Source organism: Ceraceosorus guamensis (assembly GCF_003144195.1).
Source record: "Ceraceosorus guamensis strain MCA 4658 unplaced genomic scaffold IE81scaffold_46, whole genome shotgun sequence".
In the NCBI taxonomy this organism is placed as follows: domain Eukaryota; kingdom Fungi; phylum Basidiomycota; class Exobasidiomycetes; order Ceraceosorales; family Ceraceosoraceae; genus Ceraceosorus; species Ceraceosorus guamensis.
The window spans coordinates 96,017-117,918 of record NW_020290041.1 but is presented as its reverse complement, the minus strand read 5'-3'; the positions used below and the strand labels follow the sequence as shown (position 1 = coordinate 117,918).

The following is a 21,902-nucleotide window of genomic DNA, read 5'->3' as shown; positions in this document are numbered from 1 at the left end:
GCGCGGCCGGCTTGTTCAGTGCCGAGCATTCGTCGCACATTGCACCTACTCCTTTGGCGAGCGTCTAGGATACGCGGCCCAACGGTGCGCTCTTCTTTCCACAGGAGTTGAGAAGTGCGCGTACTTGCTTTGCAATGGCGATGCAAACCCGCAGCGCCACTTGCCTCGCCAGCCAACCCAGAAATTGGACCAGAAGCGCAGGCAGAATCGATCAGACTCATAGATGTGAGGACGCATCAAGGTGCAGGCAAGAGAGGTGTTTTGATAGAATGGCAACTTTGGAAACTGTAGAGCAAGCGATGATTGAATAGTCTACTTGGCAACCTTGGCGAGCTCGATACCTTGAGTAGCGTTGAGCGCCTTCTTGATGTCGGAGTAGATTGCGAATTGACCGGCAGTGAGCGTACCGATCATACTGTGGGTGAGGAGCGTGGGCATGTTTTGTGTCAGCTTCCCGTGAAGCCACTGGTCCTCTGTGAACAACAGTATCGCATACGCACACGAAACGAGCAGTCATACCGCCGAAGAGACCGCGCACGCCGAGCTGCTTGGCCATTCCGATCAAGCGGCTTGTCACACCCTCTCCTGGGGCGCCCTTGGTCTTGTTGATCTTCGACAGCAGCGTGTCGGCGGGTTGAGAGATGAAGGCAGCTGCGAAACCGGCGAGCACACCGGATCCCAAGTTCAGGCTGGTCAAGAGTCCGGGCGAGAGTTGCTCCTTGGGCTTGCCAGTCAGGCCCACGATCTTCTCGAAGGCGACCTCGCTGGGGACGGGGAGCACAGCAGTAGGGCGTGAGCGAGCACATTGGACAGAGTCCAACACCGCATGACTCACTAGACGGCAAACTTGGCCATCGTGTATGGCACCTGCTTGAAGAGGATGGGGCCGAAGCTAGAGGAGCGAGGTCAAGGGAGGGAGTCAGGTCAGCGGCCCGCCAAAGCAGCGCGTCCTAGCTTTGCGAGTCCTGTGTCATCGCTCAGCTGGCAGCTCCGAGTGGAGCGTCCTGCATGTACGGGCGTGACACTCACCCAGAGTAGAAGCCCTTGAGACCCTCCTCGCGGGCAATCTTTGCGAAACCGCCGAGCAGACCGTTGGCAAAGCCAGGTTGGGAGACGAGACGGATACGCGTAGCCTCGAGGGGGCAGAGAGCAATATCTGCGAAGAACTCTGCGATACCGGAAGCTACCAGGTAGACTGCTCCGCGGTTCGCGGTGGCAGTCTCGAGACCGACTTGGTCGATAATGGTCTTCTTCCAGAACTCGTAACTGCAGATGGGCAATGGGGACGCAGTCAGCGATTGGATACCCGGAAACGGGGCAACAAGGCTGGCGCTGCAGCCGCTGTAGTATGGCTGTGCGAGGCGGGGTAGAGACCAGCCGAGGCTATCGCAGTCGCAGTCGCTACGCGCTCCAAGGCGACCATTCCGGCAGCCACAAGCGTCTTCTCGCCAGCCCCTGCAACGCGCAAACCCAGTTTCGCATTCTTGGACAAGAGACATAAACGTACACTCACCCTCCGAACTTGAAGGCTCCCTGCAGGAAGTAACCGGCAGCGGTGGGGCCGAAGCCGGTCAGAAGGGCACCAGCACCCTCCTTGGCCACGACTTGGCGGAATCCAGTGATCATGCCCTGTTGAGCAAGAAAGTGACTTTGATGAGATCCTCGCTGCAATATGAACTGAGACGAGTTCAAGTGTACGCACCTTGTTGTACACCTCGGGCTCCAACTGGATTCTGGTCTTGACAACATCGACGGGGGTCAAGGCACCGTGGGTGATGGCGCACTGTAGCGCACAAAGAAGGCATGCTCAATAGTCAGCGACTTCTGCAAGCTGAATGCTTGAAGTGCCAGAGAAGCGTGGCGTCGCAGCGAGGCTCATTCCGAGTCCACACGGACTGCATCAGCTGCCTTCTTTTTGTTGATCAGCACTTACGCAGACCGCACCGGCGAAGGCGAATCGAGCGTACAGATCAGCACCGCTGGGGGCAGCAGCGGCCTCGACGGGCGCTCTGATGGGGAAAGCCTGGTTGATGGTAGGCTTCCTGGCGGACTGAGCGCCGTTGAGATGTTGGAAGATGGGGGAGTTGAAAGACATTGTTGGAACAGATCGCTGGCTTATGGAGGAAGAGGGTTGTATGCGATATCTTTCTTGTCGTCAGATGTGCGTGGAGGGTTCAATGATCGTCTAGACCTTTGATTCTGTGGTGTGTGCGTGAGATGCGGAGTGAAGTGCGCTGAACCGAATCAGAATGAGCCAGATGGTAAGTTGGCACGAGCACGAGCACGAATCGCTGCCTACATGGCAAGCAACGTTGCTCCCATAGCATAGCGCCCACCGCCGATGAGCAGCGAGCGAGTCACGAGTTTAGGCATGCTCCAGCATGCGCGCGTCGCTCAACATCACGCCCCGAGCGTGGCCGGTGCATGACTTGCAGCTCAAATTCGAACTTTTTGCTTTGTTGCTTATTGGGCGCAGGCGCACGCGCGCGCGCACAGCCAGAGCGCTGCAGCCGCGCGCGTAAACCTGCTCCCGCCAGGGAGCGCACGAGCTCAAACCTCATCTATCTGCTGCTGCTGCTACCCGCCGCCAGGGCTGTCGAGCCGCTCATGCGCGCCCGACACTCCCCGACGGCTGACCCTGCAGCTCGGCAAGATCACGTGACTCGGAGAAACGAGATTGAGCGCCTCACGCCGCAGCAGCTTCCCGCGCATTCGTGATTTGGGTGGAAGCTGCCTCGAAGCATGCTCTGAAAATGATTCGTACTTTACCACATGCTTCACGCGGCAGCTGCGATACCTGATGCTCGGTCTGCATCCGTCGAACCAAAAAAAAAAAAAGTGCACTCGAGAATGACACACGTCGCGCTAAGGCCCGGCAAATAGGCGGACACGTCGAGCAACGTCCACACGCCGACCGCTCTTTGTTACGGGGGTTGCGCTGCTACAACACCAGCGCGCTTGTGCGAGAGGAGAAATACAGCAGGTTCGTGGTTGCCCGCAACGTGATTTGCAGCAGCATCGCATAACGTGTGCTGCCTAAGCGTAGCATGTACCAGACAAGCTCCGAGACAAATGATGGGCGCCAGCCGAGAGCGTGATGGGACCGCCAAGTGCCACATGGCAACAGGTTGGCAAGACGCGCCGGCATGCGAGACGCATCCGTCCGTATTGACCCAACGTCAAGAGGACTGCTAGACGTTGCCCGTCCTCCCCGCGTCCAGCAGCAAGAATGTAGTGACTTGCTCAAAGACGGAGCCTGGCAAAGCTTCACGTTCGAATGAATCTGGTGGCTTGACTTTGGAATCAAGAATGGGTCGACGAGGTCGTCTGACACGTGATGCTTGTGGATCAGGCGGCACGAACTTGCATGGCTTTTGGCGGGCGGGGCGGAACGAGGTCTCGATTTACAGTCGAGTGCTGGTGATGGTGCTGATGCCGCGCGCAGCAGCAGCAGGTATATAGACAGGCGCGCTTAGGCTTCCGCGCAATCTTGAATAGCGTGATGTGCTGCGTGCGCGCGTCCACGCACTGCATGCCGCTCCTGCTGGTACGCTGCTGCTGCTGCTTCCTCGAGGCAGCAGCGAGCGGCGCCTCCGCCTCCGACGCCGCTGCTGCTGCTGCTGCTGCTGCTGCTGCCTGCTGCTGCTGCTGTGAGCTGTCCTTCTCTGCATGGCTCGCGCGCATGCTCGCTCGCTCGCCCGACCGCGACTGCTTTCTTCGCTCGTCTCGGCCGCTCAAGTTCGTCTTCGCGCCCAGCAAGCAAGCAGGCAGGCAGGCAGGCAGGCAGGCAGGCAGACAGGCAGGCCAAGCAAGCAAATCAAGCCAGTCGATCCACTCGTCTTCTGCAACCAGGCCAAAGCTCATTCAGCTTCTCACAGCTAACACCTCAAAAGGGGACAAGGGCAGTGACCTCGTCTCATCTTGATCACACGTACCCGCGCTCTCTTCGATCCATTGCCGACAGAGGAGCAAGCAGGCAGACCATCGTCGCCCTGCATCTTCGCAAAAGCAAGACCGTCGCAAAAGGATTTTGCTGCGGTTCATCTGTGAGTACCGCCCCACGCGAGGAGCGCGACTTCACCATCGGCAAGAAGCCCAATGCTGCCGAAAAAGCCAGGCTTGATTGGAGATGGCATTCACGCCTGCCAACGAGACGTCACCTCGGAACGAGCTTGCAGGCAAGCTGGCGGCGCAGGAAGACGACAGAGGACCTCGCTGTCGTCTGCGCCTGCGGCGCTCTGTCGCGTCTTGCTGCGCTTCAAGATGAGCAGCAAAAGCGTCAAGAAGCGTCACGATGTTAGGGGCGACCCAATGACGATCAAGTGGAAGCTTACAACCCCTAATTCACTCGCAGCACACCTAAGCCTGACGACTGGCTATTCTGCTCACTCGCCAAGGCGAGTTTAAACAGTCGACCGCAATGTCGGTCGCTAGTAAGAACCCCTTTGCCCTTTTGGGAGGTAAGTGGTAGGCAACAAAGACCCATCCCGAGAGCCACTGCTGCAGCCCTTCGGCACTGCAGGGCATCCCGGCTAATTGAGAAAAAAACCCTTGCATGTACTCTACCCTCAGATGACGATGGACCCGCACCGGCACCTGTCGCTCCCACGAAGGACGCGGCACCAACAGCTCCCAGGAGAGCGATCGTAGGTGCTGGTCAAACTCAACAGCGCGGTGGTCGCGGAGGCGCTCGCGGTGGTGCTCGTGGTGGAAATGCTGGCGCACAGCGCGCCAACGCTGGAGCGGAAGATGGTGAAGTTCAACAACAACGCGACTCGCGCTCCGAGCGTGAGTGTCTCTTTGTGTTAATAGGAAGGGCTTTGGCCAGGTGCGGCGAAGAGGCCTCAGCATGCCTTTCAGTGGCTGTTGAGCTGCGACGCAGTCCCTGCACGGCTCGCCGTCCTTTGATTCGAATGGTCGCTCGATCTCTGAGCATGCCGTTGCAATGTGCTTAGCGCGTATTTCTCTTCACGTTTCGTTTACAGGCGGCGGTCGTGGTGGCCGCGGAGAAGGACGAGGTGGCCGCGGACGTGGTGGTCCTCGAGGCCGTGGACGTGCATTTGACCGTCACTCTCAAACAGACCGCGTGTGAGTGTAGCAGAATCCGTGTGAATCGATGACAACGAGACTGCCATCTGAGCCCTTCGTTGCGTACCACAGCGACTCCGAGAAGCGCGTTCATCAAGGATGGGGCGGTGATGAAGGCAAGCGCGAGCTAGAGAACGAGGAGAACGCAGTCGCAGACGCCGCTGCCGAGGGCCAAGCTCCTGTGCCTGAGAACGCAGCTTCGGGTTGGGATGCTCCCGCCGACCCTGCTGTGCCTGGCGCTACCCCCGCCGCTGATGCGCCCGCACCGATCCCGGAAGAGGAAGTGGACACCACCAAGACTCTGGATGAGTACCTTGCTGAGCGAGCGGCTAAGAAATTCACCATCGGAAACGCTAGCGCTCCTCGTCAGGTTGAGGCAGACGAGTCGGCTTTCGGCACCAGATTCGTCCGAGAAGCTGTTGAGGAGGAGGCCAAGAAGGTGAGTTGAGCAGCAACAACGTATATGTGGAGAAGCTTGACCGAGGTCAACTATCTAGCGTTGGCCACTGGTGTTCGTGTTTCGGCTGATCATCGCTTTCGCTTACGCGTGACAATTTCAACCTGCTCCAGGCAAACCCTAATTACAAGCCGCGTGAGAAGAGCGCAAAGACGAAGCAATTCCTCGAAATCGAGCAGACCTTTGCCCCTGCTGCTGGAAGCGAGAGAGGTGGCCGCGGCCGCGGCCGCGGCGGACGTGGAGGTGACCGTGGAAGCGAGCGTGGCGGACGAGGCCGTGGACGCGGCGATGGAAGTCGCGGTGCTGGAAGAGGACGTGGTGGTGCTGGATACACTCGTGGGGGAGGTGCTGGTGGCGCCGTCAACCTCCAGGACCAGAGCGCCTTTCCCACCCTGGGCTGAAGCGGCAGCTTCTCGAGTCACGCCTTGGAGACACTTCAAGGCAAATTGCCTTCAAAACGCAAGCTCCCTACTTTCAAGCATTCAATCAGCTCATGCTCGTCGAGACCTTTCGAACGCGCTCCTTCCTACACGGCGCGGTGCATATCGGTATCCTAACCTCGTTTGTGCACGCAGGTACGATTCCGTTCCCGCCTTTCTTCCCTCCGTTCCCCACCCAAAATGTGATTGATCTCCAAAGAATGAAGCCGAATCCGTATGCCAAGATTTACAAAGGATGATTCACGCTTGCGTGATGTTGCGCGGCTATTCGTTTCGATCCGAGTGCTCTTTGCTAGGATGCGAATTCGCGCCCTTTTTCAGCCTTTGTCGAGCTGTCAAGGTGAGAAAGGAACACAAGATGTGTTTGCGCAGGGTCATTATCGTGACGAGGGGCAAATTTCTGCTCGCAAAGCACTGATGAGCCTCGAGCGGGGCGCCTTCGTGACAGGGCACTCTGAGAAATAGAGATATTCCAGCTCGCGCACCGCAACCTCCTTTATGCCTTGTATGGGGTGCGCGAGCGCAAGATTTTGGCTCAGCGCTCATTATGCCTGTCGCTAGCCCGCTCGCTCGCTCGCTCGCACCTTGCGATCTCAAATACATTTGGCATCGGAGTAGTGTCTGACTTGATGCCACCCTATCGTCGATCTCTGACTTGAACATTCATCAAGATGGTCAGAGAGGCGAGCATTCACACTTCACGATTGATACAGGCAGGCAGGCAGGCAGGCAACTTTACTACTACTAGATCTTTCTTTTTTGGGGGGAAGGATCATCGACCAGGACGGCAACGTGACGCAGGAGCAGTGAAATGGCGGTGACCGTGATTGGAGCGTGGCATCGTGGATCATCAGCATGGCGTGCGAGTTCTGCTGCATAAAGAAGGCCGAACGAGTATGCAGACTTGCTGATCTTTTGATATTGAACGTTTCAGCTCTGGCGAGGAGATTCGAATTCGACGAGAATCTGTGAGATGAAGTGGCGATTTTTGAAGATGCACGACAGCCTGGATTATGTTGCGCTCGCGTACAAAATAACCGAGAGCAAAAGGCTTATTGGCTGCCGGCTTGACGTTCGTGGACATTGAGTTTTACAGGCGACTCTTCATGCGTTGCGCTTTGGGCATTGCGGACCAGCGTGCAGAACTCATGCTGCGCAGCGTATTAGCAGACGATGATGACTCTTGCTTGGCATCGGGCGCCGTCGGATACGAATGGAGCGCTTGCTGCTCCTCTTTACCTCCTTCCGCATCTTTTTGTGATTTCTCCTGATCCTCTTCTTTGCACCATCGCTTGACGGTAGCTACAAACAGCTTGATATCTTCTGTCGTATTGTCCGCATGAATGCAGATGCGCACTCGTTCTTGACCTTTGGGCACCGTGGGGTACATGACAGTGCGCACCAAAAAGCCTGCAGATCTGAGGTGCTGAGCCAGCTGAGCAGCTTGGGGACTCAAGAGGGGTATGATCGGCGAGGGAGGCAGTGCGGCGAGCGCCGGATCGGCGCTGCGCGTCAGTGCCAAGGGAAGTCGAGCTCGACGTTCATGTGGGTCAGTATTGACATCGTCGACATTGCTGTTCGTCTCGATGGCGTTTACGAGTCCTCGTATCATTGCCATGGTGTTGTCGAACAGCCTTTCGAAACGCAGTCTTGCATCTGCTCGATTCTGCAGCGCGTCGAGCGCACACTCGATCGACATGACGGTATTGAATGATAGAGCGGTGGAGAAGACCTGTTGAGGGATGCGTCGCACCAAAAGGTGAGCAGTGCAGAACCTGGACTCGCTCAAGGTCGCTAAGGCCGGCTCACCAGTGGACGACCATAATTGAGCAAGAATTGGCGAATGAGTGGGGAGCATAGCACGGCAGCTGATTCGGCGAAAGCAGGCAAAGTCAGTCAAATGGTGCTGCCAGCATCCGCAAGCGTTGTTGTGAGCCTAAGCTCACCTCCACTGCTGGCAAAAGCCTGCGTCAAAGCGGGTCGAGTGGACTGGTGAGCTGGATGACGCGCGCACACGGGTGATATCGAGTATAAACTGACCTTTCCAAAAGTGCTTAGTCGCACGGAAATGTGCTTGTGCAGGCCGAGCTGAAAGCAAAGACCTTCTCCTCTTGGGCCGTATACGCCTACACTATGAGCCTCATCGACGATAAAGTGCCTATTTTCGCTTCTAGGTACAAGTCGTTCGGCAATGTCCATGAGCTCGGAAAGTGGGCAGACATCGCCGTCCATAGAGTAAACGCCCTCCACAACGATGAAGACGTTCACCTTTCCATTGCGCAGATCCGAGGACAGCTGAACAGTCTTGGCAGCTGCAGCGCGATCGAGAGCTTCGAGCACGCTTGTCGGAGGAGCCAGCACATCGCGAAGGACACGCTCGAAGTCTTTCGGCGAGTTGTGTGCAAAGCTGATACGGCGTGCTGCTCGAGAGGAGCGCATGCCATCGTGCGTGCTGGCATGAACCAGACTGTCGTACAGGATCACATCGCCCGGCTGCGGCAGCGTGGCCATCAGGGCAGTATTGGCATCGTAGCCCGAGTTGAAAAGCAGCGCCGCTTCGCTATCAAAATGACGAGCGAGGCGGTTCTCCAGCTGCGACGGGCCAGGAGAGGCGCAGTCAGGATTAGGGCGAGAGAGTTGAGGTTCAGCGTCACTAGGAGCGGGGTGAGCGCACTACGCGACAGCGCCGTCGTAAACGACCGCGTTGGCCCCTACTCACATGCACATGAGCCGTCGAATTGCCGTCTAGGAGTCGGCTCCCGGTGCTTCCCATCACTCCCTCGCCCGTGCTGACGGCTTTGTGAACTCTTGCCAAAAAGTTGCTCCTCACTTCTTCGCAGCTCGCGAGGGAAAGATAATCGTTGCTAGAGAAGTCTACAAGCTGGGCTTTGTTGTTCGAGGTGCCGTCTAGGCTTGCAGATGACTTGGTTCCTCTGCGCTTATCGGACGAGGTGATGGAAGGAAAGACGGTGAGAGCGCGAAGGGAACCTTTTTTGCGGCGCTGGTTCAATGCAGCTTTAAGTTGCAGGTGCAGCATGGTCGCGATGAGGTGTGCGTGACGAGGGCGCGGCGTGACTTTGGTAGCCTCTGTTTGCAGCTGTATCAGTCCAAAATGCTGGCTACCTGACTGGCTGGCTGGCTGGCTTGTGCTGGAATACAAGCAGGGCCCCGACCAAGCTTGTCCCCCTCAGCCCTCTTATATTCCAGAATGGATGGATTCGGCTAACACCTATTGTTGGCCTTGCGATGCTCACGGCTACGAGGTGAGCACTAGTCCCTAGTATTGAGCCGCGGCAGGGAGTACGTAGCCGGCGTCGCGACTGCAGGGTGCTATCGTCGAGCTGCTGCGACCTTGGCTAACTCCTGCTGCTGCTGCCCTCGCTCTCGACGCTGACGGACGTAAGATCGCAAGGCAGCGGGCTCGCCAGGATTCGCCTCAAACGATTGTGAAACAGCTCCGCCAAGACTTGCGAACCGGGATCGTCAACTCGGTCCTGATCAGGCCAGGATACAATCAACGCTGACGTGCTCGAGGGTGCAGCCAATGGACGACAATGCTCGGACGCTGTACGCTCTGCCGCTGATTGACGGAGAGCAAAGCCTGAAGAAACTGGCGGGGTCGATGAAGCAGGAACGACCAGCTAAAGCGAAACGCTTCTCTTCCTTTGCGTCCTGCCTTTCCCTTTCGATTTGTTCCAGAGCGACAGCTACAGTTGAGGAGGGGGCAGCGAGGCAGCTCTTTGGTTGAGTGGTTGTGTGCGCGTGCGTGATGTGAGACTCGAAACTGCCGTTGCTGTATGCTGGCCGTGATCGTGAATCACGAATGTCGCGATCGATGAATCCGGATGCTTGGAATTAGGAGTGTAGGTCCGCGACGATCGTACGCGCTCCGCGAATGATGACGATGGTCGATGATGAGGTGCTTGATGAATGTGACACGTGTGATGACGGTTTGGGTTCCGGAGAGGATGTTTCAATCAGAGCAAAACAAGATCCAGCATGACCGACATAGAAGGAATGTAGCTAGCACGCAAGCCGCGGCGGACGATCAAACAGCAGTTGCTGCAGCGATGTTGAGGACTGACAAGACGAGGGAGCGCAGCGACAGCACTACCGGTGCTAGCTCATGACACGGCATGAAGATGGTCGGCGTAGATGGCAAGAGCGAGGTAGGCGGTAGTGGCAATCTGGATCAGAATGTCGTCAAACTAGTTCGTGCGTGTAGCTGAGCCAGCTGGCTGAGTTTGTGATGGATGGGCAAGCAGGCTGTTGAGTGCTCGATGGCTGGAGCAATAGCGATGTCCGGATATCGGTGCGATCGGTCCATGAAGTGTAGCAATGTGAAGTGATGATGGGTGCTTATCGGTCGGTCGTGGTGATGCGCCGATCCGCGGACCGAATGGATGAGTCAAAATGCATGCAGACCGATGACGTGCGCGAGAGAGCGGTGGGTATAGCGAAGACAGCTGTTGTTTAGTTTGATAAGTTGCACACGCAGAGATGAACCAAAATTGGTCGGCAATGAGAAGAGATGGATAGTCTCTTCGGATAAGGGTTAAGGGTACTGGTCCGACGCGACAGAGTGTGACTGATTTGGTGGCAATGATCAATCGTCAATAAGCGGTGGCATGAGAAGGGTAGCTATGACAAGTGAGAATCAGGGACAATCAAGAATGAGCGTCTGACGACGAAGAGAGTCGTGATGGTGAATTCATCATGCGCTTCGCGATTCGCAATTGTTTAGAAGATTGAAGATTGGCACTCGACTCGAACCCCACGCGCTGCTCGCACGAGAATCTTGAATTCGCGATTGAATCACAATCAAAGTGGTTGTTAATTAGGCATTCCTGATTCTTACCACTCACATTTTGGTTCTGAAGCTGACTGCTAAGAACGGTAAGGTACGCGCGGTGCATGCACTATGCGTGTGCTGCTGGGGCACGCGGACATGCGCGAGAATGATGGGGCTGGGCATTCGATATATCGGCTCCGATCGAGCGTCGACCGCACGCGCGCGCGCAGATGCTCGGATATGGTGTGTGACAAAGCTTTGTCCGAAGGGAGGGGCAAATTGCGCTCGATTTGATGCGTCTTAATTGCATCAACGATCACATTCGCATCCAATTTCACAATTCAAGCCTCGTTGCTGTCAGATGCCGCCTATTCATCGGTCAATCAAAATGGAACGTCAAAGTGAGAAATGGGATCAACCCCTTGGGTCGAAACACTCGCGCCCGGGTCTAGAATGCGCAAACCTTATCATCACCTCCCGCGCCTGCTCCGGCAAATTCGTACACTCGTCTCGACAAATCAAGAATTTGTGAATCACGCTTCTTGCCAAGCTTTCGATTACTCGTGATCAAGGTCGATCGCTTCGAGATGTGGGCCCGAGGATCAAACAATGTGAAGATGTCTCCAGAGATCGAGCGGGTTTGTCGCACTCTACTACGCCCCCGTAGCCAATTCGTATGGTCGGTCGGGTCCTTTGGAACGCAGTTGCGTCATATTGGCGTTTGCTCGCACCATTCTGCCTGCAATCGTCGTTCACTCGGGTACTCACTCGTGACCTCTCGAGCCCACTGCTGCCCTCTTTCCCTCCAACTTTAGTGATCAAGACTCGTGTCGTCTGATCCGGTCTGATCCTTTCGCCCTCTTGGCAAGTCTGTGAGCACAATCGGAGGGTTGAGGTCAAGGGCGAATTTGCAGATATGAGTCGTCATTGCCGTTCTCGATCGCCTCGCCTTCCCATGCTCACCTCAGGATCGCGCAGAAGACTCTTCTCGAAAGGCGCAGCGCGCGCGATAGACGAACCTCATGTCTCAAGCACGCAGCTTTGACGACGTTTCGAGGGACAGAATCATCAAACTCTACCCGTTGAGTGCGTGACAGGTCTCAGCGCAATGGTCTCGGATGCGAGCTCCGGGAAGCGTTTTGCGTCAGCTAGTCAAACTGGCCTTGCAGCCCGACGGCTCTCCTACTCAGAGCACCGCTAGTTGCCAACGGTCTCATCGCCTCGTCATTGCCATCAACCCGGATTCGGTGCGACTCGTATCACGGGCGATCGAGCATATTCCACGGTTGCATTACAAGTGTCCCTAATGCATGTGAGACCAAAGTATATGGCGACGCTCTACTAACATGAGGGAAGAAGGGTGATGATGAAGTAGAAGTCGACGGAATCAGAAAGAAAGAGGGTGCGATGACTGATCAAGGACCGAGAGTGAAAACTGCGCGCGCGCACGCTCAAGGTTCAGGAGGGCCTTTGGCTGCGACGCCAGGAGTGCCGAGCTCACCCGGTGGCGGAGGTGGAGCAGAAGACTCGCCCCTGCCTAGTCTCTTGTCCAGGTAATCGTCAGCCTCATCGCTAGTCTTGAAAGGTCTCCTGCCAAGCATCTCTCTCATATCCTGACGCGTCAGAACTTCTTGCTTCAACAGACGCTGAGCGACCGTCTCTAGCTCTTTTCTCCTCTCGTGAATCAGCTTCCTTGTCCGCTCGTGAGCCTCCGTGATGATGCGGCGCACCTCATCATCGATTCTTTGACCGGTAGCTTCAGAGTGGGGCTTGTTGAACGACTCTTGCTCTTGCTTATACGACACCAATCCCATGTCCTGACTCATACCGTAGCTGCTGACCATCTCGTATGCGATCCGGGTGACCTTGGTCAGATCGTCCTGCGCACCGGTAGTGATGCTGCCAAACATCTCCTCCTCGGCCACGCGTCCACCCAATGTCATGCAGATGCGATCGATCAATGCTTCGGTAGAGAAGAGGTACTTCTCCTTGGGCAAGTACTGAGCGTAGCCGAGCGCGCCGACACCACGTGGAATGATGGACACCTTTAATAGAGGGTCAGCATGCTCCAAGAACCAACCGCAAATGGCGTGTCCAGCTTCGTGGTGCGCAACGATGTTCTTCTCCTCGGGGCTCAGTACGCGTGTCTTGCGCTCCAAGCCGGCAATTACACGCTCAATGGCCAGGTCAAAGTGCTTCTCCTCCACAGCATCCGCGCCGTTGCGTGCTGCGATGAGTGCCGCTTCGTTGGCAACATTAGCAACATCAGCTCCAGAGAAGCCTGGAGTGAGAGTAGACAGCTTCTGTGCCAGAAGGTCGACATCGGTGCTCGATGCCAGCTTCAAAGGCTTCAAGTGGACCTTGAAGATCTCCAAGCGTCCTCCGATATCTGGCCTGTCGATGGCGATGTGTCGGTCGAATCTGCCAGGTCGCATCAGGGCAGGATCCAGCACATCTGGTCTGTTTGTGCCGGCCAGGACGACAACGTGCTCGGTCGTGGAGAATCCATCCATCTGAACTAGCAGCTCGTTCAGCGTGGATTCGCGCTCGTCATTGCCACCCATGCTACCACCCTTGCCCCGAGCTTTTCCGATGGCGTCGATCTCATCGACAAAGATGATGCACGGAGCGTTCTTCTTGGCGTTGGCGAACATGTCTCGAACGCGCGAAGGGCCGACGCCAACGAACTTTTTGTGGGATCAAGCAGAGCATCGGTCAATGAGGGGCGCCACGTCAGGATCCGAACACGATCTCAGCGGACTCACCATCTCAACGAATTCTGAACCGCTGACGCTCAGGAATGGAACACCAGCCTCTCCAGCCGTGGCCTTGGCCAGCAGCGTCTTACCAGTACCGGGAGGTCCGGAAAGAATGGCGCCCCTAGGAATCTTGGCACCGAGCCGCTCGTATCGCTCAGGCTTCTTGAGGAAGTTGACGAACTCCATGATTTCTTCCTTGGCCTCGTCCATACCAGCGACCTGGTTGAACTTGGTTTTGATGTCCGTTTCTTGATTGAACATCTTTGCTCGACTCTTGCCAATGCCGAAGATGCCCCCTGGTCCACCCGCGCCGCCTCCGCCGCCCCCCATACCACCAGCTGCTCGGCGTGTGGCGTAGATCATAAGACCGACGAGTAGCAAAGTAGGAGCAAAGTGGATGAGCGTTTGGCCCCAGCTGATCTCCTCACGATACGCCACAGGGATGCGCTCATGCGGAGGAATGCCCAGGTTCTGTTGCGCTTCGTCGAGTCTTCGCTCGAAAGCCTCGACACTTCCAACAGTGAACCAGTACGGCGCGCTGCTGTTAGACGAGGAAGGCTGACCGGGCATCGTGTTGGATGCATTGCTGTGCAAGAATACCTTGACCTTGCTGCGGTTGGACACGACGAGACGGTCTACAAGGCCCTTTTCAAGGAAGGCCGTTCGAAATTCTTGCCACGTGATTTCGCGCGAAGAGGTGGAAGGCGAAGTGATTTGCCACAAGATGTACGTGGCGGCGATTGTGAGGATGATCTGGTTGCCATTGATGCGCACCTCGTGAATCTGAGGTCCCCCTTTGTTGCCTCCTTCGAAGCCGCCGGAACTCCTCTTGTCCGAGTCCTTGTCATCCTTCGACTCCTTCTCAGCCTTTTCTTGTTCCTTCGCTGCCTTCTCACCCTGGTCACGGAACCACTTGCTGAGCTGGCTCAACGGATCTGTCGGCGCATCGTCCCTATTGCTCTCCTTCGCCTTCTTGGCCTCCTTCAGACCTCGCTCCAAGCCTTCTTCGAACTCCTTCTTCTTCTGCTCGGGAGATTTTGTTTCAGCGGCTTTGGATGTGCCCGGGACATCGCTGTCATTCTTGGCTTGCACATCAGCTGCTTCCTCCCTTCTCTTCTCCACCTGCTCGTCCTTCTTCGGTTCTTGATCAGCTGGCCGAGCATAACCTCTTCGCGCTGACCACGCCCAAGATGGGAGCTCAGAAGGCTTGGAAGAGGTCAGTGGCTCTCTGTTGCGAGATGCCGCAGCTTCAGGCCGCCTCCTGGCAGCAGTGTGAAGCTGAGAGCCATGAGTGGCCAGACTGGCAGCGTGCGGGGCCCGCAAAGAAGCACAATAGGAAGTCAAGCGCGATGGGGCCACCTGCAATGATGTGGATGCCGCCAGACGGGAGGTTTGCGCTGTGAAGCGCGGCAGCATGGTGCGAGGAGATGACAGCCAATAAGTAAGTGGGTGCCTGCTTGCAGTGGGGCGTGCGGCGCCTTGATCCGGTGCCACCAGAGCTTGCTGCCTCTGTGCCTGGTGAAAATAGAGGTGGCGGGAGTGTAAAGTTAACTACAAGGCCCTGCTTGTTGGAGTAATTGTGATGGTGGAGATTGAGATGCAGCTTCTGAAGATGTGGCTCAGCGCACATCAGACTCATTCACTCACGCCCTTGCCGCGCAACCTGACACGAGATATGCGTCTGTTGATGATCGATCATCTTACCTCACCTGATGGCCGCGCACAGCGGTCGCCGAAAGACGCATCGCGCCATCGCGGGTCCACGCGCGCTGCGTCAGCTCCACAAGCCATTTCCCGTCACGTGACGTCAAAATCGCATCCTCACCACATGTGATCTTGGCTCGTGAGCTCGATGTACTTCACTTGACACCCTCACAGGAGGGTGGCAGATCCGGTACACAGCCCCCACAGGCGACTTGACCTTCATCTGAACTTAGAGCACTTGCATAGCAATGGACGAACGAAGGTGTGACCCCGGCGTAGACTTACAACAGACAGAATAAGCTAAGTCACGACTTTCCCTTCACCTAGCCCTCCTCTTGGAAGGTAGAGCGCGCAACTGTGTGGCAGCAGAGTGCGGAATGATGTGTCTATATTATTCGGCGACAGTGCAGGAAAGAGAGAGAGAGAGAGAGAGCGCAGTGATTCCAGTATCCGAGCGATAGAGACAGGAACGCGTCGTCCATCATTGCTTCTCTTCACGCTTCCTCTTAGCTTCACTTTCAGCCTCGCTCCGCTCTTCCCTGGTCTCTCTACTCCTTTCTTCCTGTACAACCTCCTCCACGACGTCCCTTGTGCGCGCTAAGACGCCCTTCTCGGACTCGGCAGATATCTTCCCATGGCTCTCTAGCAGCTCAGCAGGGGTTGGCCTGTCGTACAGCTTCAACGGCATCAGCAGGTTGAAAGGCTGCGACCGCACCAATTTTAAGTATGCTCGCAAAGCTGAAGAAGGGAAGCAAAGCCTTGCGAATCAGCCGCGTTGCGCGGTCCACCATCGCCAGGACAACTCACCTCCGCTTAGCTCTTTGGATCCTACTTCGCTAGCTCTCAAACCGCGTTCACTTGCTGCACGAAGCAGATCGTCGCCCGAAGGTAGCCCTGAGCTGATGCCCTGGCTGGCGTGCAACGCCTCATCATCCCCACGCAGGTACTCTGCGTGCGTGAGAAGTCTGCGTGCGACAAGTGCCGAGGGTCCCCAAGTCGGCAACGCAAAGACGCGAGCCAGGTCCTTGACTTCCTGAGCGGGAAGCTGGCTAAGTGCTTCCTTTTCGGCGTCTGGTCCTTCATTAAGCTTCAGTGGCAGAGTTCCAGCGCTTTGAGCCTCTCGCAAGTGAGCGACAGCAGTGTTACGAGCGACCTCCGCTTTCGCTCGAATCTTCGCAGCCTGAGACGGCAAAATGCAAGTAGAAGGGAGGAGTCCAGGCTGGGGAGGGCAAGCAATCGGCTGTCAGCTTGGGCTTCTGATCTGCGGTGCTCTCTAGCAAGCACGCACCGCATAAATCACGAGCAAGGGCAGCAGCTCTTCTAAAATGAGAAGGATAGCAACAAACAAAGGAACCTTGCGCATGTCGGAGTGATGCACTCGGCTGCAGCGCAAAAAAGAACGACCATCGTCAGTACACAGCGGCATTCTTCGACTGAGCCGCAGCTCCAACTACTCAGCATACATAGTTTCCCCTACGCTCTACTCACATCAGTTGCTTCTCTTCCCAAGTCATGCCCAGCTCATTTGGTTCGAGCTTGCCCTCGGCTCGCCTAGCAGCCACCCGAGCCTGGATCTCCTTCGCCCTAGTGCGATTCGCCCAGATAGATTTCAATCCGGCCCAGTAGAACTTGAACAGGAACCGCATTGTCTGCCACAGATTCTGCGCTCGCTTCAACAACGTAGGTCTGGCGCCATCGTCCGTCTGCACGCCGCCACTAGAAGTTTGATCAGGCACAGCTTTGGGCGAGGCTTCCTGCGCAGAAGGCTTTCTTTGTGAGGTCGACCCAGGATCATGTTTTGACGAGAGGCCCGTAGCGTTTGCAGAAATCGTGCTAGGTGCGCTCTTGGTTCCGGCGTCGTGCTTCGGTGCGGCGGAGTGTACCGAGCTCTGATTCACGCGGGAGGAGCTTGCGCTTTTCGTTTGCACGCCTTTGCCCTTGGACTTGCTGGACGACCAGTGTGGCGGCGGACTTTGTTCAGCTGCGCGGTTTTGGTGCTCGCTGGGACCAGGTCCGGCAGCATTGAATTGAGTAGAGGTGGAGTGTATGCTGCGCCAAGGTGCGCCGGCGGTGCCTGCAGATGGGATCTGCACTGGGCACAAGTCAAGAGGACGATTTTCGCCAAGGTGTTGCCGCAACCGCAATCGAGTTCGAGGAGGGAAAGCAGCGGGCAATTGCTGACCAACTGAGGTGCTCAACGCCTTTGTAGAGCCTCGCAAGCGCACAATGCGCTGCATTTTGTGCAAGGGAAGAGGCGCTGGCCAGCCTGCTTGCCTACTGCGGACAGATTGAAAGCGACTTTGGAGGGTACAGTCGCGGCCCGCTTCAGTCCAGAGTGACGTTAATCGATGGCTGGTAACGTGATCGCAGAGTGATATTTGACACTTAGGACGCGTTTATGGTCGAGTTGTGGATGGACATGGGTCGATCGAACGATCGAGGTGGTGAAGTGTTCAGACCGGCAGGATGGGTGTAGTCGGTGGGCGCAGGGCTTGCTGGGAACGTTGCGTTTTGATTTTTGAGGGCGTGCGGTCCGAAGTATCACGTGCTTGCTCCCGAAGCGCCGCGCGGACCCCTTCTGCTTCATCAGCTGATCAGACGCGAGCATGAAGGCTCGCGGAACCGGTGATGTTGTGTGCATGGATGCTGGATGAGCTTACGTCTTCTCTGCTGCTGATGCGCGCAGCCGGTCTGCACCGGCCGGCGGGGCAAGCTGCGCTCCTGAGACACAGCGGTGCATGCCTTGCCCATCATGGCTTACGAAGCGGCCACGATACGATGGTCAGCTAGCCGTGGAGTCAACAGCAATCTCAACGTGGATGGCAACTCCTTCAAGATCGAGGACGACAAGAGCGGAGCTGCTGCTACTCGCGACAAGCAGCCAGGTGCTCCTGGTTACGTGAGCAGTCGAAGCCATGCGTGAGGGGCGGAACATGTACTTACGCACGGCTATATATAGGCCATGGCGTTGTGCGTCGGATCCATTCAAGATTCACATTCCTCGATCTGTGCTTCCTCAATCACGAATATCGCGGAGGATCGTCTAGGTCCAGCCCACGCGTACGTGGGGTGTGTGATGAGCGATAGTCAAGCATGCAAGCCATCAAACATGTAGGCCAACTTAATCTTGTTGATCAATCAACATACAAATAGATTCCAGGCAAGGCTCGAGCTTTGAAACTTGCTTGGGTTGGGATACTGACACATTTCAAAAGATCCGCCAGAGCAAGCTGCGGGTCGACCGTTATTGCAGCCCTTGCAGCATATACATCTCATCCGCCATGGCATCAGCAGCGCAGCTAGACGAGACCACGCCATTGCCCATGCCTGAAGGAGGCCGCGCTGGAGCAACAGATGGACAACGATTGCGATTCATGTGATTTGATCGCTCGATCCTTGAGCAACAACTTACACGCTGCCTGCTGCTCGGGCTTCTTGCTCGATCGAGAGGACTCGGCTGGCGAGAGTTCGGTGGCTGTGGCTAGCCTGTCATCGCGCCGACCCGGCTACGTGCATGCAGGGCCGACTGGCCCTGAGTCTAGCATAGCTATATATACGTGATAGCTACTCACCATTGGTGCCGTTTGGAATCCAGGCACAAGCTCAAGAAGCATCTGGCGCGCGCATACACTGACTCACGATTCGCATGCGCGCGTTGTGGATCACGAATGACGAATTGCTCCTGCGGGAGACGTGTCAACAGCAACGTTGATTGGATTCGGTTTGTAAGACTTCAAGCTGTTTAAGATCCTGCTGCTGGTTGCGTTGCGGTGGAGATCTACGAAGCGGCTTCCCGCCTGGCTCACTCTGCCTGCTGAGTGGAAGCACGGATTTACCTCGACCTCGGCGACTTGATGATCCACTCGAGACACGAAGCGAGGGCGCGCGGCTCTCGCCATACAGGGCTGCATAATGCAAACAACTGTGATTAGCCCAGCAAACAGCTAGGAAAAGAGTATTACAGGTCCATGTATAGCTCATATATAGCCGTTATAGCAGCAGCGATATATAGCTCCATGGTAGTGATCCGTAGTTGCATAGAGGCCACGAGCCCATTCGATCGCCTCCAGCATGGCTATCCTGGCTTGGCACGCGTCAACGCGCGCAAAACCGCTGCCCCAAGCCTGCGCCCGAGCGCGGCTCTCTTCTCAAGCATCCGCGGCGAGATCGATCCGCGAGTAAACATCATTCGCGCGCCGGGCACTGAACGAGGCATCTTCAGGCACGCGCTGGCAATCCTTTGTGGGACGGATTTCACTTGCGCTGATGATGTTGAACAAGATCTGCATGCTGGAGTAGGTAGCCAAAGGGTCTACAATGAAGATTCTTGATTGTGAGCAGCCAGACTGTGCCGGTCGGCTGTCTGATGTAAGGTCGATGGGGTTACACAAAGTCCTTCCTGGCGTGAGCCCACGGGCTCAAGCAAAGCTGACTCTTTTTGGTCTGCATGCATGGACTTCAGATAGCAGGGCCGTCACACACACTCACTCTGGTCCGAAGCATTCGTGATTCATGCAAACTTTCATCAGTGCTCGCCTTTTTAGCAGGAGTCTCTATAGCCACTCTGGAGATCTGGCTTCGGTAGCCTGGTCAGGCGACTATACCGACTTGCTCTTGTTTAGCCACCCAGAACAGACACGCTCGCGCTTGCAGGGTTGAGCCGGTCGGGGCACGTGCATGTGCATCATCACTCGAAGCTACCTGCAACAGCCTTCTAATGGTGCCCAAAAACAAGCTGCTGGACGCTAGCAAACGGTCAGCAACGGATCTGGTGGCCTTCACATCCTAATCGCCACTCCCCCGTGCCGCTTGTGAGGGTTTGGACAAGTCTGGGCGCCGCTACTCGCTCCACGCAACACAACTTTCTGCTCTCATTAGCTGCCCGAAAGCTTTCGTTGGCAGCACCGCCATCGGCACTACTTCATACGGCATCTTGTAGGCTTGTTATCTCCAAAACCAACGTGGGATGCCAAAGCTACTGAGCGACCCTCACATCTTCTGGATGCTACAGGGGTAGGAGTAGTGACCTATCGACAGTGGAGGACTTACCTTTTGCACACATATCTCTCCTTCATTGCGTGCTGGAAGGAACCGAGCATTGGTCTGGAGGGCTTCAACTTCGCCAAACTGCCGCTCGCGCCACAGGCAAGGCTCACCGTCGCATCGATCCGACCATCATTCTGCCGAGTACATGCTCTTCGTTCAGGGGAAGGTGACTTCACAGCCTCGACACACAGTCCTTCGACCTGCTGTCCGGCTCTTCAGGAGGTGCCAACATGCCAATGCACGCCGGCGATCGCGCTGCTCGACTTCGCCAAGCATCTTCGCGTGGGGCACCTCCTCCACAAGTCGCTCGAGCAGTTCAGAATGCTCTCAGCAGGGGCGCGGATAGACAACAAAGCCGCCCACTCGCTGATGTGAACACTCCATTTGGCTCGCGATCCTCTCCACATCGCTCGGTCACCATTGCCGCCGCACGCCGCGCGCATACAGTCGCAAACACGAACAGTCTCATGCGGCAAGTATTTTGTCAAGCATATCAGCAGTCGGATCTTGCTCTTCGCCGGGAAGCTGCCCATCGATACTTCTCCACGTACTTCGAGCATCACCCATCTTCTGTGGTCATCTGGACCTGCACCAATGCTGAAATGGACACTTTCGTGATGCACCGGGACCTCAATTTTCGGGGTGATGCGACGGCCACACTTCTACCAATTTGGTCCGAGCAGCTTCCACTTCCCAGTCCCACGCTTACTCGCATACCTCTAAGGGAGTACCGCCGCGCGACTTGGTCGGGAATGCACTCTTCGAACTTCATCATAGAAGACATTACATCAACAAATGCTTCAGCTACGCATACAGGCACAAGCCAAAGGAGCGTCTCGGCACCACAACAGCGCTTGGCCATCGAAGACGTGCCTGGAAAAGAACCAAGTCAAGGCGATGTGCCCACAGATGCTTCTCTCGATGACGTGGTCGCGGCCATTGTTGAGGCAACAAGCGAGGGCAACAAAAAGAAGAAGAAGCCCAGCAAGCGCAAAGGCAAGGGAAGTCGCACTGCAGAGCCAGTAGGGAACGTCAACGAGACTGTGTTAGAAGGACCATCTAAGCTATCCTCATCCGAGCCAGTTCCAGCGGCTTCTCTGTGCGCCACTGTAGCAGAGAACGCCTTCGAGACGAGGCTCCCTTCGCCTACACCAAATGCTCCAGAAGATGATAGCGATGGCAAAGCTACCCTGAGTATCGCCCTGGACATAGCCGCGCATCCCGACACGACCTCCCTTGAACAGCTAGCTCACGGGTCAGACCTGCCTTTGCTTGGAGCCGTTCCCTCGCAGCCGGACGCGCTTGAGTCGGCACGAAGGTCTGCGCCGATTCTACAGGCCGAGAGTCAAACAAATGAAACCGCACAGACTTCGAGTCACCGCTCTCAGGCTTCTCCACCTTTGCAGGTGGCAGTGCCACCCGAAGCCGCCACACCTGCCCAGGTACCAGCGGGCGACAATGCATTGTCATTGATCGATGCTGCCAAAGAAAGCTTTGGCCGAACTGCATTTCGAGACGCTTACCAAGTCCGACCGGCCCGCACTTCCGAGCCGCTTTCAACGACCGAGCCAACGCCTTCCAGACCTGCCTTTGTCGCCGCATCTTCCTCCCACCCG

At 56.3% G+C, this 21,902-nt stretch overlaps 5 protein-coding genes across 5 annotated transcripts; 1 reads left to right on the top strand and 4 right to left on the bottom strand.

The window, feature by feature from the left end:
• Positions 1 to 209: 209 nt before the first annotated feature.
• IE81DRAFT_324764 (mitochondrial carrier) lies at positions 210 to 2,065 on the bottom strand. Its single transcript, XM_025514319.1, has 6 exons — positions 1,703 to 2,065; positions 1,514 to 1,629; positions 1,030 to 1,266; positions 836 to 892; positions 501 to 764; positions 210 to 415 (listed from the first exon to the last, which is right to left on the bottom strand). Exons 2-6 carry the CDS (start codon positions 1,624 to 1,626, stop codon positions 313 to 315), a joined length of 774 nt encoding a protein of 257 aa, XP_025368421.1. The 5' UTR covers positions 1,627 to 1,629; positions 1,703 to 2,065; the 3' UTR covers positions 210 to 312.
• A 2,355-nt stretch (positions 2,066 to 4,420) lies between these two features.
• Positions 4,421 to 5,946, top strand: IE81DRAFT_348511 (hypothetical protein; the record flags this gene model as incomplete). The annotated part of the gene is made up of 5 exons (XM_025516269.1): positions 4,421 to 4,460; positions 4,573 to 4,788; positions 4,986 to 5,088; positions 5,161 to 5,527; positions 5,659 to 5,946. The coding sequence occupies 5 exons, from the start codon at positions 4,421 to 4,423 to the stop codon at positions 5,944 to 5,946; spliced, it is 1,014 nt and encodes a 337-aa protein (XP_025368420.1).
• Positions 5,947 to 6,969: 1,023 nt separating this feature from the next.
• Positions 6,970 to 9,275, bottom strand: IE81DRAFT_182651 (PLP-dependent transferase). The gene is made up of 5 exons (XM_025510714.1): positions 8,705 to 9,275; positions 8,026 to 8,577; positions 7,932 to 7,950; positions 7,795 to 7,853; positions 6,970 to 7,717 (listed from the first exon to the last, which is right to left on the bottom strand). The coding sequence occupies exons 1-5, from the start codon at positions 9,020 to 9,022 to the stop codon at positions 7,076 to 7,078; spliced, it is 1,590 nt and encodes a 529-aa protein (XP_025368419.1). The 5' UTR covers positions 9,023 to 9,275; the 3' UTR covers positions 6,970 to 7,075.
• Positions 9,276 to 11,823: 2,548 nt separating this feature from the next.
• Positions 11,824 to 15,223, bottom strand: IE81DRAFT_324759 (ATP-dependent metallopeptidase Hfl). Its single transcript, XM_025514318.1, has 2 exons — positions 13,543 to 15,223; positions 11,824 to 13,464 (listed from the first exon to the last, which is right to left on the bottom strand). Exons 1-2 carry the CDS (start codon positions 14,950 to 14,952, stop codon positions 12,229 to 12,231), a joined length of 2,646 nt encoding a protein of 881 aa, XP_025368418.1. The 5' UTR covers positions 14,953 to 15,223; the 3' UTR covers positions 11,824 to 12,228.
• A 331-nt stretch (positions 15,224 to 15,554) lies between these two features.
• On the bottom strand, positions 15,555 to 17,771 carry IE81DRAFT_324758 (hypothetical protein). Its single transcript, XM_025514317.1, has 4 exons — positions 16,729 to 17,771; positions 16,529 to 16,622; positions 16,048 to 16,459; positions 15,555 to 15,978 (listed from the first exon to the last, which is right to left on the bottom strand). Exons 1-4 carry the CDS (start codon positions 17,475 to 17,477, stop codon positions 15,722 to 15,724), a joined length of 1,512 nt encoding a protein of 503 aa, XP_025368417.1. The 5' UTR covers positions 17,478 to 17,771; the 3' UTR covers positions 15,555 to 15,721.
• Positions 17,772 to 21,902: the final 4,131 nt, after the last annotated feature.

Coding starts and splice junctions, on each gene's coding strand:
- IE81DRAFT_324764 (XM_025514319.1), bottom strand. CDS start 1,626: ATGATCACTGGATTCCGCCAAGTCGTGGCCAAGGAGGGTGCTGGTGCC. Junction 1,267..1,513: donor GGAGCCTTCAAGTTCGGAGG/GTGAGTGTACGT, acceptor GCCCATCTGCAG/TTACGAGTTCTGGAAGAAGA. Junction 893..1,029: donor CTCAAGGGCTTCTACTCTGG/GTGAGTGTCACG, acceptor TCGCTCCTCTAG/CTTCGGCCCCATCCTCTTCA.
- IE81DRAFT_182651 (XM_025510714.1), bottom strand. CDS start 9,022: ATGCTGCACCTGCAACTTAAAGCTGCATTGAACCAGCGCCGCAAAAAA. Junction 8,578..8,704: donor ATTCGACGGCTCATGTGCAT/GTGAGTAGGGGC, acceptor GGCCCGTCGCAG/CTGGAGAACCGCCTCGCTCG. Junction 7,718..7,794: donor TCAATTATGGTCGTCCACTG/GTGAGCCGGCCT, acceptor ATCCCTCAACAG/GTCTTCTCCACCGCTCTATC.
- IE81DRAFT_324759 (XM_025514318.1), bottom strand. CDS start 14,952: ATGCTGCCGCGCTTCACAGCGCAAACCTCCCGTCTGGCGGCATCCACA. Junction 13,465..13,542: donor GTTCAGAATTCGTTGAGATG/GTGAGTCCGCTG, acceptor TCCCACAAAAAG/TTCGTTGGCGTCGGCCCTTC.
- IE81DRAFT_324758 (XM_025514317.1), bottom strand. CDS start 17,477: ATGCAGCGCATTGTGCGCTTGCGAGGCTCTACAAAGGCGTTGAGCACC. Junction 16,623..16,728: donor TGGGAAGAGAAGCAACTGAT/GTGAGTAGAGCG, acceptor TTTGCGCTGCAG/CCGAGTGCATCACTCCGACA. Junction 16,460..16,528: donor CCTTGCTCGTGATTTATGCG/GTGCGTGCTTGC, acceptor TGCCCTCCCCAG/CCTGGACTCCTCCCTTCTAC.